General features: G+C 42.9%; 1 protein-coding gene across 1 annotated transcript in view; it reads left to right on the forward strand.

Moving 5' to 3' along the window:
• The first annotated feature begins 233 nt into the window (after positions 1-233).
• The window catches only part of RASSF3 (Ras association domain family member 3), a 53442-nt gene continuing 35592 nt past the window's right edge, over positions 234-18083 (forward strand). The window contains exon 1 of the mRNA XM_039704058.1: positions 234-517. Coding sequence (XP_039559992.1) covers positions 389-517 — 129 coding nt within the window. The 5' untranslated portion in view covers positions 234-388. The remainder of the gene's footprint in view (positions 518-18083) is intronic.

Here is an 18083-nt window from a genome sequence, read left to right on the forward strand (position 1 = left end):
GAGTGAAATTGAGTAATTGAATAAAGGTCTGGGAACTTCTTACTTCAGCAAGGCCCCCCTCAGCTGCCTCGCTGCTGGTAGTGAGGAAGGAGGTGCGGAGGCACCGGCACGACACGGGGAGGGGGTGAGGACTTGGGCCGGGAAGGAGCCGCCCGCCGCCCTCACCTGCTGCCCGGGCGGGCGGGGGCGGCGCTGCCCGGGAGCCCGCGCGGCAGGAAGGGAGCGGAGCGAGGGCGGGAGCGGGGCCGCCGGAGCCGCGGCTCCTCCTCCTCCTGCCCGGACCCCGCGGGCTGGGCGAGGAGCGGCAGCGGCGGGGCCCCATGCGGCGGCCGGGACGGCGCTCTCCGCCGCCCGGCCCCAGTACCACCAGCAGCCCCCGCCGCCGCCGATGACCTGGACCAGCAGCATGAGCAGCGGGTACAGCAGCCTGGAGGAGGAAGAGTCCGAGGAGTTCTTCTTCACCGCGCGCACCTCCTTCTTCAGGAGGCCGCCGGGCAAGAGCCGCGCCGCCCCACAAGTAAGTGCCGAGCGCCGGGCCGAGGGCGGCTGCGGCGCGGGGCAGCGGCGGCCGGGCCGGGCCGGCTCCCTCCGGCACGGCCTCCACGTGTCCGCCGCCCCCTCCCCCACGGGGAAGGACCCGCGGAGCCGCCCGGGCGGCGGGACGGAGCGGCGAGGAGGCGGCCGGGAAGGGCTTCCCTCGGCAGGCTTCCAGCGGGGCTTCCGTGCCGCTGGAGGGGCCCCGGCGGCCTGTCCCTCTCGGCAGCCGGGCTGAGGGACCCCCAGTGCCCGGCGGGCAGAAATCCCTTGTTTGTGCGGTGGGTGACCGCGCTGTCGGCCCCGCTGGCGCGTCTGCCTCCTCGCTCTTTCGGAGCTCGTTCCGAGGTGAATGACAGCCTCTTCAGCTGGTTTGTTGGCAGCGAAAGGCCCTCTGAAGTGTTTAAGTGCCTTGGTTTAAGCATTCAGGCTCAGGCAAGTGGGGCTTTGAGGTGAAGAACTAATTAAATACGAAGCAAAAACTCCGAACCAACCCCTTGTGCGGGCAGCGTTGAAATTCAGTGGAGGACCTGTCCGACCCAGACTAGTCATTAAACCATATAGGGTAAACGTCTCACTTTTTTAGCTAAGCAGTCTATCCCCCCTCATTTCTCTCTTTCCAAAGCACGGGATCTCATTGTAGAGATGGCTGCTGTCTTTGGAAACTATAGGCTAGCGAGCCTGTAGTTTATGATCCTTCTTCTTCATCTGCTCCCACCAGCATCAGTGCGTTCTTTCTGTTCAGTGTCTGTTTCTTTCTACAAACTCTTAGTCGTTTTCCCCACTGCATTTCACTGTTAGTATTACTGCTGCTGTGGGGACCTGGTGGTAAATTTGCTTTTGAAAGCTGGATATGCCAGCTGCCCTCTGGTCCACCTGTGGCACTTGTCAGAAAACATCATTTGTTGCCCATAGCCATTCCTGTAGGCAGCATTCTGCTGTAGAAAGCCAGTCTTGGTTTCTATTTCTCTCAGGTTATTTGTGATTTGCTTAAACTGAAACCCTCCAGCTGCCCCTCAGGAAACTCCTGCTCCCGTTTGAGGAAGTGCAAGAGCTCTCTTGAACTTCAATTTCCTTTGCAAAGTCTGGCAGGGAGCCTGGGCACACCCTCTTCCTACACCTGAGCTTGGGCACTTGGAGCAAATAGGTTGGGACCAGCTGTGTATCAGGTCATGGCTGCTTCTCCAGGGTACTTCTCTTGACACTTCTTCTCAGAGTTTATTTTTTCGCATCCGTTTTGAGTTTCAGCCTCCCACTAACCTCATGTGTTCTCTGGAAGCACTGTGGAATGTCCCTGAACTTCATCTGGTACCCTGTTTGGCCAGCACTGGCTGCCACCTGGCCCTTTGAGAGGAGGATCCTGGTGTGACAGTACTGTGGGAATAGATACCTAACTGCTGCCTGCCTCAGTGTAGCTACTGTATCGTGACATGTGAGAGGGTCCATGTCTTCATTCAGATCCTAAAAGCATACACATCTTTCTAAAGCTATTGTATGAGTTATGTTGCTAAATATTAGCTGTATAAGTAGTAAGTTGTGTAAATGCATAAATTGTTGTGTGTGTTGTTAACATTTCCAAGCAAGAAGGACTGGAAAAAAAACAAAAAAAACCTGCATAACTAAAATAACTTTTATATTCTGCTCTAGTAATGCTTCCCGAAAGAATACTGCAGTGAGGTGTTGCAGGATACATATTTAAGTATGTATTTACTAGGCTGGAACAAATTAATCTGTATTGCTGACTCTGCAGCATCAGAAATACTCAGCTAGTATTTCTAGTCATGAAGTTACTACCAGTTGCTCTCAACTGATGATTTATAGAGAGAAGAAAAAAAGCCCTCCAAACAATGCTGAATGCAGATTTCAACAGTCATGTGGCCAGTAAGAGTGAGTTTCTGCTTCCAGCAATAACAGTCATAATAAGCCTCTTTGTAGGGATGAGGATGTTACTTTTGGTTTGTATTTGAGGTTTAGTTAAAAAATGCATACTATGTCCCCTAGAGCGAAGAGAAAAGAGGGGAGCTGATAGTTATTGTTTCTGTGTCTTTCTCAACTACACAAATATTAAGTTCTTCAGTGTGGGTTTCCCTTCTTGCAGAAGACCTTTAAGTGCTGGCAGTTACATTTATCCTTCTGTATTTGCTCCCTCTGCCCGCTTTCTTGCAGGGAAGAAATGGTTTAGAGCATTTGGTTTGCAGCTGTGCCTGCAGAAAAACTCAGTACTAGTGTTTAGCCTTGTTTTGTATGGATTTCCAAAAAGAAGAAAGAGAAAACAAAATTCACTAGCTTAAGTGGTGAATTTTTGTCTTCATTTAATTGGGCAAGAGTGGGTTTAAATACATCACATTCTGCAAATAAGACAGGATTAATGCATTGATTGCACTTCTGGTGTAAAAATTTTCTGATAGTACCTTTGGTCTTTGCTTAGGATGCCTAATCTGTAGAGTGATTAAAGATTTAGACAACTTTTCCCCTTTCCATAGCAATTCTAAAAAGAAAATTGCAGCATAAAACCTTTGCAGGGTACAATAGGCAGTATGGTGTTTTGGGGTTCAGCAGTAACCCCCAAGTTATTTCGTAAGCAAGAAATACTTCAGTCTGAAGGCAGTGTGAATAAAAATGTACATTGCCTTTTGCTGTCTTACTGCTCCTGAAAGTTTAGCTTTATTTAAGGTTTCTTATCAGCTGTGTCTGTTGTAAAATTTGAGTGTCAGAGACTAGATGAAGCTCAGTGTGGCCCTATTTCATGTTTGCAATGAGTCATTTAATAAATGAGAAAGGCAGAATATTTTTGTCCTGCCAGTGTGACTACTCAGGTGAGGTAAAGTTATCCATGTACGTAGGCTTTTGCAAGATCATACCACTGCTTCTGTATGATCAAGCCTTTGGAAATTGTCCATTCCCTGTAGAGAAAATACCAAAATAAGATATTTGGCAAAGTTTTGAAAACTGACCCCTTTCTCTCCCTGTTTCATCCTGCCCACCCCCATCCTTCAGGAAAATTGAAAACAGTCATGCCTGCTGCTCCAAGCCCCACCATATGCTGGAGGGATGTTCATCTTCCCGTGCATGTTTTCTGCACTTTCCTTCCACATGCCAGTTCCCTGAATTATCCCACTTTGAGCAGGGTTGATGTAAATCCTTGCAATACGTTTCCTTTCTCAGGGGTCTCAATGGACAGTGGCCTTTCAAGCATTGTAGGTGGTTAGTTCCAAGCTGTGCTGAGTTCACATTTTCTATCAGAATGACTGCAAAAACTTGAGGACATCCCTGTACTTCATTCTGCCTGCTCTATGTTTGAGGGCCCCTTCCACTGTAACTGTAAAGGTTTGAAACATGAGAAGAGGCTGTAGTCAAGCTCTCTCTCTGCCCTTATGTGTGAGGAATCTGTGAGATGGGACGTCACTGTGTTTTGGGAAACCTTGCTTTGGAAGCTGGCAGTGGTATGAAAGTCTTGGATCCCAGCTAGAAGAGGGCCATTCCTGCAGGTTCTATGCAGCGTCTGAATTGTGAATACCTTGCACACAAAATGTGACAGAGTTGATATCTCATGCAAAATGGCTTGCATATAAGAAGTTTGACACTTGGATGCTGCTTTGCTCTTTGGAAAAAAACCCCAAAATGCTGCTGTGTGTTCTGTTTTTCTACCATTTCATACAGGGCTCTGTAAAAGTGTTTGCAAGAAAAATGCAGTCTCTTCTGTTGGCAGTTTGCAAAAAAGCACGTGTTCCTTCTGCACCCAAGAATGTCCCCATTGCCTCACTGGCAGCACTGGTCCTTCCTGTCTGGGATCTGATTTCTCCCTCTCTCTTCCCCTTACTGGTCTTGGTCTTCACGGCTTTCAGACCTGCTAAGTTCCTTCCCCTGCACCCTCACCCAGTGCACCCTGCCATGGCATTGGCTTTGTGGCTGTCTTTTCTGCATGTCAGTGGGATTTGCAGCTGTGGTAATGGTGGTGGGAAAGGAAATTCATAGAAAAGCTGGAAATGGAAAGCAGATAGATAAGAGCGGAGGAGGTGTAAAGGGGAAGAGCAAAAGGCAGGGGGTGACAGTCTCATCTCTAACTAGTCCTAACAAGGTAGTCAGTAATCTCTCATTTCACTGTTGAAGAAGGAGGTTTGAAGGGAAAGGTGTATGTAGCAATTTTTTTTTAAATGGGTGAGCTGGTGAAAATGGGAAGAAGTAGGACAAACTTCTGGGCATAGATACCTTTTTTTAGGTTTCTTCCACATGAATTTGCACAGTAGTTTGAGGCATGTAATTGAGAGGAAGAGAAATAATTTAAAAAACTCATTTGAATTGGGAAGAAAACAGTTTATAGTAGTAAAATGCAGTTTGTAGCTGCTCAAGCCTAGTTAGGATGTCTTTGCGATACCAGTGTCCGTTATTAATGTTTCACATTGTTTGGCTATTGCGACTCTTCCTGGGTTTCCTTTTAGTAACATTCCCTAGGGAAAACAGCTCTCCTGATTACCAGAAAAAATGAGGTTTCTAATTATAGGCTTGCTTTGGAGCCAAAAAGTTTAGGTTTGTGTTTGACATGTAGTCGTGAAACTTATTTTAAAAAAGGCAACTAAAAATATCCAGTAATGTTTTGTTCTTTTTTTTTATCCATTTGGCAGTCAGTGAATATTATGGGATAAACATTGTTGCAACTGAAATACTTGAAAGTTAAGGGCCAAAGGAATGAGTAGGGTAGAGACTGTGTCTATTTTAAGCCCACATCACTGTGATGGTAAACTAGCGGTCCTTATTTTGTGTTTTTGCCTCACTCTTCTCTTGGAGGATTTGATGTGGCATGTATGTGTCAGTAACTTGGAGGGGCTTGATGGCCATTTTGTGATGAACTCTTAAGTGCCCTGCTGGTGTCTGACAGCCTCTGGAGGTGAGATGAGATTTATGCTCTGTGCAGAGGATGCTGATTGCCATATGCTGGTTTATCATCACAGTTGGTTCTTGAAATCATCGGTTTAAATTTTGAGGACTTAACTATATGAAATAGTAACTACTAGCACACACAAAAATTTAAGAAACAGGTTTAGGAGAGATGGATTAACATATTCTCCTAGTCAGAGTTCAAGTCACTAAAACATGTGATGGGTGCTGTTAAATTCAGCAATTTAAATGCCATGAGTGCAGCACCAGCAGCAGGTAGTATTCAGACTAGATGAGTAACTCTTAACCTTTCCACTGTTTTCTTTAGTCTGTTGTATTAATACTGTATTAAGTGCATCTCAGGCAGTTACTTATCTATAAGCTTTGGGAGCACAAACAATGTATTATTATCTTTGGTTTGACATTTATTTAAATACCACCAGAGAAACACTGATTATTTATTTTTCCTTTTGTTGGAGAAAAAAAGGCTTTGATTCACTTATCGGAGTCTTGAGGTACAGTAGCTAGGCTTCACATTAGTTAGATCAGGAGCACTTAGTAAGTGTGGGTATTTTGTGAACTCAGTGATGTAATTGAGTTGGGATAATTGTGAAGGTTTGAATGCAAAACAGAAGGGCAGAGCTGCGGAGTTTTGCTGAAGTCAGAAAGTATTGGGCACCTATAACCTTTATGGTCCAAAATGTTTAGACTTAGGCTTCTTCAGACACATGTGAACAGACATGCAGACACAAGGAGTTTTCTTTTAACTGAAGAGTCTGATGAATCCAGGAAAGTGTTCTGCAGAGCAAGAGAGCTCAAGGTCGTTTGAATACACTGAAGAGATTAAAAAAAACAATAAAAAGTTACTTAATAAGAAAATTTGATACCTCCTTTTCATTATCTGTTATTTCAGCTGTAGATCAGTGTGTAAGAATAATATCAGAATGACCATTTTGGAAGAGTGTCCTGCTGATGAACATCTAGCTACAGCAAGAGCAAAATTATGAAGAAAAACTAAAGTTAGAAACTGATGATACAGTTTGTCTCTTCTGTAAAAAGTCAGTAGGACCAGTGCTGAATTAACAGTTGCAAACACTACTGGATCATAGGTTGGGCCCAAAGGGTCAAAGTGAATCATCACAGACTGCCAGCTGGCCTCTCATGGAGTTCTGCAGGGCTCCATCCTCAGCCCAGAGCTTGTCCACATCTTCATTAATGACTTGGACGCAGGACTGGAAGGAATACAAAATAAATTTGCCAATGACACTAAATTGAGAGGAGCTATTGAGTCCCTCAAAGGCAGAGAGACATTGATAAATTAGAGAGATGGGCAATCACCAGCTGTATGAAGTTTAACAAGGGCAAGTGACATATTCTGCCCTTGGGATGGGGCATCCCTGGATGTGTGGACAGACTGGGAATGAGAGGTTGGAGAGCAGCACTGCAGAAAGGGACCTGGGAGTCCTGGTCAGGGGAAAGGTGAATATGAGTCAGCAGTGCCCTGGCAGCCAGGAGGGCCAGGAGTGTCCTGGGGTGCATCAGGCACAGCATCACCAGCTGGGCAAGGCAGCAGGCATTGTCCCACTCTGCTCTGCACTGGGCAGCCTCACCTCGAGTGCCATGGGTAGTCTTGGGCAATGTAGGGAAGATATTGCCCAAAACTGTAAGGAATGGGCACAGTGTAAGGAAGATGTGAAGCTATTGGAGAGTGTCCAAAGTGGGGCAGTGAAGGTGTTGTGGGGTCTTGAGGGGAAGCTGTATGAGAAGTGCCTGAGGTCACTTGGTCTATTCAACCTGAAGAACAGAGACTAAGGGGAGAGCTCATTGCCATCTGCAACTTCCTTGTGAGGGGAAATGGGAGGGCAGGTACTGATATCTCCACTCTTGTAACCAGTGACAGAACTCAAGGGCATGGCCTGAAAGTGTATCGGGGGAGGCTCAGGCTATGTATCAGTAAAAGGTTCTTCACCCAGAGGGTGGTCAAGCCCAGGAACAGGCTCCCCAGGGAAGCCGTCACAGCACCAGCCTGACAGAGTTCAAGAAATGTTTGGACAATGCTGTCAGGCACATGGTGTGATTCTTGAAATACCATATGGAGGGTCAGGAGTTGGACTTTGGTGATCCTTGTGAGTCCCTTTCAACTGAAGGTTGTGTGATTCTTGAAATACCCTGTGGAGGGTCAGGAGGTGGACTTTGGTGATCCTTGTGGGTCCCTTTCAACTGAAGATATTCTGTGATTCTAAATAAACTGATTAACAGAGAGCTTTGAATGAAGTGCTCAGTATGTAATGCAGCATTTTGCCTGTGGCACTATACTGGTGAGTCAGGACAAGAAATGTAAGCTTCATGAAGAGAGACATGGGAGTGATGGGTCTCTTGTTCAGCTCTTCTCATGGATAGGCAGATAAGGCCAATGTGCAGGCAGCACATTGGGCCAGGCTATTCAGTATATCCTATACTTCATTCTTAGGTAGAAGTAGTAGGGCTCTTACAGATGCATGCTCACATTTAAAAAAAATACTTAGATGTTAGCTGTATATATATATATATATACACACACACAAAATATTTAGATTTATGTATATACACCTGACACACACACACGTATGGATTTGTGCCTTTTGAGACCAACATTCAGGAAAGGTCTTAAAACCAGCAGTCCCACAGTTGGTAGAGGTGTGTCCCTAATGGGACTGAAGCTAGCCCAGCATGCTGTATGCCCCTAGTTTCAGTGCAGCACTTACCTGAGTACTTCATTGTCAGGCTTCTGTATGGGTTCAGGTGCCTGTATCAAAGCCCGCACGTTTCTGTAGTCAGGTATGAATTGACTTGGGGTGAGTAATTGCTGCTTCCCTTTTGGCATGCTTGCTCTTCTGTGAGGTTGATGAAATACTGCAGACAGTTTTGAGGAGAGTGCTTCCTATGCAGACATGTATTTGGCTATGCTAAGTAGCCACATGTGATTTATGTAGCAATTAAGAATGCTTTCTAGTTACTCATCTGTGTGTGTGCTGGAGAGGAATTTGTGTTCCTGCATGAAGAGGAATCTATGCTGTGCTGAAAATAATTGTAAAAGCAGCAGTGCTTCATCTGTCCCTGAGGATGCATCAAACGTTGATGTTGGGTATGTAGGAGTACTTGGTGTGCTGGTTGTCAGCTTCTCTGTCTCGCTCCTTACCCACTAAGCAATTGTGGAAAATGCTGTTTGCAAGTGTGTTTCTTTTATAAATTACGTAAAATAATATACTAGGGGAAAATTACAAAGGCAGTTGTCTCTAATCTTTTATAGATATCCCTGTTGTCCATAATTAGGACTGCTTTATTGTGAATTGTCTCCTCACTGATCCAAGGTGTGGTCAAGTGCATGGATGCACAGTCTAACCATGCTATAGTCTTCCTCACAGTACACAGTCCTTGTGTCTATTGTTTGCAATACACAATCAATACAGTCTCTTTAAAGCCTGATTGGTAATAATGAAAACTGAATATCACGTTCTTCTCTTGAGTGAACATGATAGTTTGCCAAATATTTAAGTGCTTAATTTTATCTCTGCTGAAGCAGGGATCCCATGATTTGACTTGTCCCCCTTCAAGTAAAGTTTGTAATAGAACAAATTTGTTAATACTTCGCAAGTAGTTTAACACCTTTATTGATGGTTAATAACCTCTGTTGTAGAGGACTTCCTCTCAGTGACTTCTTATGTATTCTTATTACACTAGCCTGTAAACTGGAAAGAGCTTAGTTCAGGTGTTTCATTTAGAGCATTATTTTTCTCTTAGAGGGTTCCTCTCTTCTGAACAATTTGACGCCTCAAGATCAAAGCCTGCTCGTCTTGCTCTTCAGTCCACCAGGAACTTGATTTGGTGTGTTCACTTAGATACATAAGCTGAGATTGCGGAAGTCTTTTTGTTCAGAGCTGTTTATCTAATTGTAAAATATTCTCATAGTTCATATGAGAAGGATCTGGTGAAGCCATATAAACTCCAGCAACTACACTAGGGATTTCAGCATGACCCATTGTGATTGTGTATATAGAAACTGGCGTATTTTTTGGCACTGCCTGAAAGATTAAAAATTTGGTGGTTGTGTATTGCATAATGGGAATGCAATGGGAGAACTGGTCTGCATTGTTTCTTTTCATGTTTTAAATGAGTAAGTTCAAGAACCAGTATTATTGAGATTAGCATAAGAATCAGTGCAAATTTTCAAAATAGATGCAATCTGAACTAGTATATTGCAGTTTTTTTATTATATTATTGATGTGTGGAAAGGTTATGTAATGTAGGCATAGATAGGTGTCTTATGTTACCATTTATGATAAAACGTGTAAAAAACGCCAACCCCGTTTTTTGCGTCTTTGATTGGCTTGCAAGTGGTCGAAAAGTTGGTGTGTGGCAAGTGACCTAGGCTGTGCCTAAAATGCACAGCAGGTACATGCTGTGGAACGTACAGCTGCAGGAACTGGTCCCCCAGCTTTCCAGAGAGGTGACTTAAAGGATGGTCAGCCTCTTTTTTGTTAGCATGCATGTTTGTTTAACTTTGAAAAGCAGTGGAGGACGAGGGTTTCTGCAGAAGCGTTTCTGGATCCGTCAGGCTAGACTGTTGAATCTAAGTGTTGAAGACCTAGGAACAGAAATATGAGCAGGAGGAAAGTTTGTTTTAATCCTGCCATACATACAGGCTCCCCATTTCCATCACCAGGAGTACTTGGATACAGAAATTAGACCCATGTGATGGCTGTGATATAGCCAGGGGTAAATGCTGCTATAAGGGGATGCTCCTGAAAACTGCTAAAATAAATCCCCAACTCTCCATGTGGCATGGACTTGGCAGCTGAAAGCTAGAAATAGGTGTAACTTTTATATCTGATAGTGAAGGATGAGGAGAAGGAAGGAATCTTTGTGTACAAGACTACTCCATCTCTTGAAGTATAATATGAGCACTTAAAAACTGCTGAGAGCAAACTGGAGTAAATTATCCTGCATACATGTGAAGCATGCTAAAAGTCATTTGAGATGGGGAATTGATTTGTGACTCTGTTGTCTTTTAGGAGCTCTGTTGGAAAGAAGGAAGAGAAGTGCAAGCTGAAAATTTTGTTCATATTTTCTGCACATAGGATCGATGTCTTGTGTCCTGTGGAAAAACACACAGCTTAAGCAAAAATTCATGCTTGGGGCAGTTGCTTCATTAGGTACCCACATACAAGTGCTGGCAGTGTAAGAATAGCAGAGTCAGGGGAACATTAGTTGTGCAGGCAACCTGATGCAAGCAGTAATCAGACTCCCATGTAATCTGTACAAGAGAAATCTGCTTTATTAAGGGGAACTTGATCTTTCATTAAAGAAATGTTCTGGTCATGATAGTCACAGCTTTCATGGAGCCTAATTTAGCACAGTGTTACTTTTCTACTGCACTGTCTACATAAATTTGTAACTCTAAAGTCTGATTTTCTGTATTTAGAAATTTATCCAGATTGGGTTAATTTTGATGTAAAATCTAATATTAGGGAGAGTTTGCAGTTTTTGCATGAGTTAGCAGGTCAGCTTAAGATGAACGGGGAATATTTAACTGGACATTCAGGGGCGCTTTATTTGTTGAATTAATGGAATGCCTTTTTCCTCTTCCAAGAATATAGGATACGGGGTGTTAACTAATATTAGGAGCCTTAATCAATTCTTTCTGTAGTGAAAATAATGTAGCTGCTTTCAGAGAGCCCAATTAGGGGATCTCAGGATCTAAGTAAATGGTTTTACAGTAGCTAGTTAGGATGTTAGTTAGTTATGGAGTGGGGCTATTGTAGAGTTCAAAGACTGAAATATCTTTTGTTGTATTTGGTAATATAATTTAGTTATTTAGTTAGGTAATCTATTTTAGTTATTTTAGAAGTGACTCTTAAAATACTGAATTACTTTTAGTTACCTTTCAGTTATCTTTTAGTCACTGTAGTGGTAAGAGACTACTGCATATACATATGGAGGTCAGAGAAGACAGCAAAGCTTCTGGACATCAGTCAGATAAACCTCTGAATCAGATAATCACATTGTTTTATATTTCATTTTTCTATTCTCATTGAATATAAAGTTGATTTACTTTATGTGATTAGTTGCCTTTCCTAAGTTTTTTCTTTGAGCTCTATGACTATGTTAAAAATAGTTCCTGAACAATTTCCTAGACTCCCCCCTGCTCCCCCTTATTTTTTTCTTCAAGGTCCTAGTCAGGCAAGACCTTGTTTTATTCTTTGCATGCTAATTACTTTCCCTTCTTTAAGTCTGAGACTGACTCACACTGCTGTTGCTTATAACAATTATAACAAGATTTGCTGATAAATCTAAATACTTTCTCTAAAGTTTGTCTATATCAAATGCACAGTATTGCTTTGGGGTCTGATTTGGGCTTCATGGGAACAAGTTTGTTTTCACAGAAATTGAAAAATGCTATTAGTGTTCAGCTGACCATGTGATCTATTACTCTGAACTTTTGTTGGTCCCTTGCTTGCCTAGGAGGTATTTTTACTGCTTTAAAAATGTTAGCAAAATAAAATTCAGCTTAAGTAAAACCAGCATGTTTTAATTAAAGTATGTTAAAGAAAATGTCTTCTATAAGACTTTTAATTCTGTGCTGTAAATTACTACTTTTTTTCTTAAGTGAATATTCAGTAGACTGTGTTGTCAAAGATTATAATAATTGGGAGAATGTTGTTATTGCTAACTCAGACCTGTGAGCAACAGGACTTCATTAAGTAGATTTAACTGTGGGTTTCTGGCTTTTTGTTGCTCTGGTCAGAATTCTTGTTGTGTAAAATGAAGCAGACAGTTCCTGTGCTTAGAATGGTGAGGTTTTTATATTCTGGATTAGGCTGGGTGCAATTAGCCAGCCACTGTCTACCCTTCACAGTGTAGATGGTTCTTATATCTTAGACCTGATCACAGCCTATGTAACATTATCCCAAATAAATGCCAAGTATTTTGGTAAGGTGGAAAACCAGTGATGCTTTGTACAGAGTGGCTGTGTTGCCAGCCGGGCATGTTCTACCAGGGTTTCTCTTTTGGTTTGCTAAACCATAAGGCACTTGTGATTGCCTTGATACTGTGATAGGAGATTTGTTATAAAATACAGAGGTAATTCCTGATACATGCCTTTCTCAAGTTCTGAATAAGAATGGAACTGTCTCTAAAACAGTAACCCTGAAGAAGTGTTCAGCTATCAGAAGATGAAGTTAGTTGATTTGAAACATGGCATGCTGTGTAATGCAAATTTGTTTCACTTCTTTATGATCACCAAATCGTAATGAGATTCCTGGGAGTTTAATTCTGTGTTTTGTCACCAAAATGCTGCTTTGTGCTCACCTGTGCCTGAGATGAATTTCTGAAGGGTGTTTTCAGGCAGCAAAGTTATTGGCAGCCCCCCCCTTGGTTTGGCCTACTCCTCTTGGGTGTCCTTGGTTTTCCAGTTGCTGTTATGCTGTCCCCCACTGGCAGCAGTGGGCATGGGGGCTTTTGGGAAGAGTCTTATACCTGCTGAGCTGAATCCTATGGAAGAATGAATTTTTTTCTCTTACAGTGCTCCCCTGGAAGGGGTCATCCCACTTGCAAGGAGAGCTTTAGGTACTCTCACAGTGGAAATCTCTGCTTTGATGGTCACAGCAGTTGGCAATTCGAATATCCAAACTGTTCCGTTGTTCCAATGTTCCTCTGACTGAGGGGTGATAAAATGTGCTTTAATACAAATCTTGGAGGATTTAAATAACTTACAGGTCATTCCAGTAGAACAAAAGTTACATATTTAGAAATACCTTTCTAAAGACCTTCTGTGTTTGCCCAGTCATGGGCAAGAGTGATTAATAGAGTTATATCACAGGTTTTGTTTTATGGCTGGAGTTTGTGGGTTTGTCTACACTGACAGCTGCTTTTGAATTCACGTGAATGTGTTCACATGGTGGGAAGCTTATCTCAGGATGGGGGAACATGACTGTTTATACTGTGCTAAAAGGTTGATATGTGAAGTGAAACATCAAAGCATTTTCTAATGCTCTGAAGTTTAAAACTCACAGTTAATTTAATTAAAAATTAATTAAAGGCACATCTTTCCCCACCCCTGAATGCAGACCCCAGATATTCTTCAAAGCATATTTGATTTTAATGATTTGGTGATTTCCTCCCTGAGGCTTTTTTTAACTGACATTGGCATATAAAAGATGTAGCTTTGAGTTGCAATGATAATAGACTATTAGTGCAGTAGGTGTTTGCCTCCTAAGACATTAAAATGACATGTTCTGTGGAAATAGCCTCATATTAAAAAAACAATAATAAATTCCTAAACATAGTGATTTTTCCTCTAGCAGTCTAAGTTCACAATGCACTTCTTTTTTTAGTGATTTATAGCTCAAACTAGCTCCTGAAGCAGCTTGATTAAGTGCATGGTATGGAATGCTAGCATGCCACCCTTGTTTCTTCACTTTTTTCTTTTGTCTTCTCCCCCCTGAATTCTAATGAAGGGTCCTGTTTTAAAATGGGTTTGATTTTAAATCAGCCTTTATGACCAACACTGGAAAAAAAGAATGTATTATATAATACAGATTTACTGCACTAAGTAGTGGTAAAGATGTTATGTGGAGGATATAGGATTGGAACTCCATGCTACCTGTCTAGATTTAACAAGTAGTAACCTGTATGTTTTCATCTTCAAAGATCTATCTGGAAGATAGAGTGGAAAAAACACCTTTCAGAAGGCATTTAACATTTGGTTGTAATTGTGTCAGAAACAAAAGGCAGCAGAGAGGAGTATTTTTTACTCTAAGGATTATTAAAACTAGCATTGGTATTTCTTTATGTTGTAGGTTTGGGCATTACAGTGCGCTAAGGGCAGTGTCTCGGTCTTGTCACCCCAAGACAGGCAATCATTAGAAATGTGGTGCCATTCCCTGGATATGGGAAGGAACCGTGTTTTTTAGGTACTTACAGAGGTCCTTTCTCATTGTGCACACACTCCCAAATAACATGCTCTGGGACACCCTGCTTGAGTGGGGAGGTTAATCTCCAGTGGTCCCTTCCATCGTTACCCATTCTGCGATTCTTCCCTGTCTCCTTGCTCTGTGTTTCCAAAGGAACCTCAGTACTGCCCTTCCAGAGAAATCCAAACTTTGTTCTGACTATTCCAAACAGACAAGTGAAAAAGTCTGAAATGTGGTGGGGATGCCATGCTGAAACTGAGTTGGAATTGGATCCCATTCTCTTTCAGATGTGTAGCACCAGAACATAACTTTCCTGGTCAACACTTGCTTCCTTCCCTCATTGTTCTTGTGGTTCCTGTGCACTTCCATGGCTGCATGCTCACAAAGGAGATCTTCTAACCTGCAGCAGTAATTGGACTGCTAATCTGCACAGGTTGTCAGTAAATAGGTGATGGGGTTTTCTTGGGTTCATAACTTCATCATACTTCACTTCTGGTGAAGCAGAACATCTTGGTGAAAACACAATAAATTAAATGTTAGAGGTAAGTTGTTTCAAGATGTAAAAGGTCAAAACACAGGCTTGGTGGAACTCACAGCACTCGGGTTTTTTGAGTGTTTTGTAGAAGCGGGGTGCCAAGTACTGCCAGGTTTCCAGTCTCCTAGACTTATCCTATGAACCACAGGGAATAAGTGATTTCTCACAAGGTAGAACACAAATGGATCATCTCGGAGCAGTTAATCCTACCTCTGTTGTTCATGCTTGTCATATCTCAGCCACACGCCTGTAAGGTGGATGCTGCAGGTTTAGGCTGTTTTTTCAATGTGACTGCCATTGCTTGAGCAGAGGGTGTGGTTCCACTGAAGCTTCAGTTTAATTAAGGTAGGTTTTTTTCAGATGCCTTCCCTCAATCAGATCTCTCTGTGGTTGCAAGAGGAACAGCTCTGGTGCTAGAGCAGATGGAGGAATGTGCAGATGAGGAAACTGACTGAGAGGGTGGGACCACAAGAGGCTGGGCATAGCTGGTGGAGCTGCTCTTTGGGAGAGAAAGCCCCAGCTGATGGTACAGTGAAGATGTGCCTTAGAGTGTTTGGACAGATTTCTTAACTGGATAGACATGATACAGGTAGGCAGAAGGTGGAGAAGTCTCGGCATTTTGGTTTTGTGTGGTTTTGGTTTGGCTTTTTTTTTTGGTGTTTGTTTTTATTCTTTTAATGAATAATGGTTCTGAAAGGAAGAAAACAGTAGAACTTCTTGAATGGGAAACACGGTTTATGGTTTGGTATCTGACAGAAAGTAGTGCAGCAAATAGGATTGTAATGTAAACCTTGGATTTACTTGCAGGTTCTTGATTTTCAAAATACATGCATTTGTGAATTTCTAGCTCTTTGTATTTTCTGTGGCTTTAGAATCCTCCCTTAATTGTTCCCTGTAACAGGTTTAACAGGCTGGCTCATCCATTTAGAGAATAAAGTGAAGGGCACTATTTTAAACATACTGAAATGTATTTTGAATGCTGTGCCATAGCAAAAGGTAGCTGCACTCTTTCCTGTGCCTTGACCAACTTCAGTCTCCAGCTGTTATAACATCTTTCCACTGCAAGTGTGAGCCTGTTGATAGAAACTGGATGTTAGTCTTTTGCTTGTTGCCTTGCTTGCCAGTTTTGAGGGAAGGTTGGGAGGGATTTATTAATGTTTGACAAATGTATCATCAATATCTATTTTTGTGCCTCTTCATAAAAATTTTCACTGCTGAAACTGTCTGCCTGTGGTAACGATTGCTGTAATCAACCTTTTGCCATGATTTTGTTTTGTTGTTTTGGGCTTTAGTGGTTGGTATGAACTGCACTTACTGCTGTTTTCACAACTGTGAAAATATGGGCAGCTTTTTGGATGTAACTACTTGAGAGGAGCAAAGTTTCTTTTGCTGAATGTAGGTGAAGAAGCTACAGCAAGGTAGGAGGCAGCTGCTCTCAGCAGGAGATCTTGCTCTGCTGATGGACCACTGGAAGAAGAAAAGGCAGACCTGTGTACTCCTTCTGCCTTTCTTTAATCACAGAATAGGGACATTTGAACATCTTGACTTCTGACTGCTTAATAATTTTATTTGCTAGTTTTAAAGAAGGAGAACATTACCTGATTAGCATCTGGGCAAATTGGATGACCACATCATGATTCTTTTTTTCTCTTTTTTTTTCTTCTTTTTTCCTTCTTCCCCACAAGACTGAAAACAACAAATAGGACAGAGCTCAGATGAGTAAGGCACTAGTGTTGTCAAGAACGTGTAAATAGCAGAGCTGTGTATGCTATTAATGTAAGGAAAGTATGAAGTTTAAAAAGTACATAAAATCATACCTCATTACATGGCAGATTAGATCTATTTTATTACCTTGGTTGTTTTTATTGTACGAGACACAAGATGTTCACTCCCTTCCTTGTTCTCTTAGATCTGTCTCTTACGGATGTTTGAATCTGCTTCAGGTACTTTGTTAAAACAAGGAACAAGTATGGATGGCTACCAGGAGACTGGGGAGCGCCAGCAGGCGGAGAAAGATCGAAACCTGACTGACATTGTCAAGACCTGAAAGCATTTGGTGGTTTTTTGAAGGCTCTCTCATTTTGTAGTAGTTTCTGAACTCAGTACTTAGATGAATACAGTGCACTTGGGCACTGAGAAATCGGTCTAAATACTTCGATTTGTGCATAATCAGTTTTGGTTCTGCCAGTTAATAATGTTTCTTAGGAAGTAATTGCAAAGTCTGTTTTATTTTACTGAGAGCTGAAAAAGGGAGCCATTGGACTCAAAGAGCATGTGTGTGTTTAGCCCTGAGGAGAAATGGAGTGTCCTAGGCCAGGTGACAGTGCATGGCTTCTGTCTCTTCCTTCTTCCCTGGCTCAAAGGTTCCCTGTGTTTAGCACCTGTGTGAAGAATTAGATCTCCTCTGGGCAAAGGGCTGATGTGAGCAGGTGTAAGAACCTGTGTGAGTGCTCCAGCTCACCAGTGTGGCTGTGGTGGGGTCTCCACTCCCTATGGGCATTTCCCTCTTGTGTGTGCAGTGTGCAGGATTTGACAAGGGGTTCCTGCCATGGCCTTGGAGAATAGGCCCTTATGCTCTCCAGAGAGCTCTGCCATGGTCTGGGTACAGGATAAGGCATCTGGGTGACCAAGGTGCTTGGAAGGAAAGGGAGAGCTCTGGGTCAGCTTCTGTGCAGGTGAGGGATGCTGGAGTTGGGGGAAGGCAGTGAGTGCTGTAGTTCGAGTGTTCAGTTCATTCCAGTTAGCAGTGCAGGAAGCTGGAGAGCCAACATGCTGGGCCCCTGATCCCAAGAGAGGAGTCCAGGGAGCTGAACAGCAAGGAGGATGTCTCACGGAGCACCTGCTGGCAACTGGAGCAGAGGTTTGCACACATGCTGGGCGCTGTGGGTGGCCTCAGCAGGGCTGGTGGCCAGGTGGAGGTGCTGGTCTGTGTTGCAGCAGTGCAGCTGCACTGGTTGGTGGAAGCTCTGAAGATGGTGGCCTGATCTGAAAGGAATGATGAGTCTAGTCTGTGCTGTACAAACAGTGATGTTTATGAGAGCAGCTTATGTATGAGGAAAGGTGTGCAGGGTGATTTTGTCATCTTTTCTTCTAGCGACTGTTTTGTTGTGTGTCAGAACTGGCTGGACTAGCTTTATGCTGATACCATCAACTTTACTTTTGTGTTTTCTTTTAAACCTCTTCCTTGG

This window comes from Passer montanus, unplaced genomic scaffold, assembly GCF_014805655.1.
Source record: "Passer montanus isolate IOZ18808 unplaced genomic scaffold, ASM1480565v1 scaffold17, whole genome shotgun sequence".
NCBI lineage: Eukaryota > Metazoa > Chordata > Aves > Passeriformes > Passeridae > Passer > Passer montanus.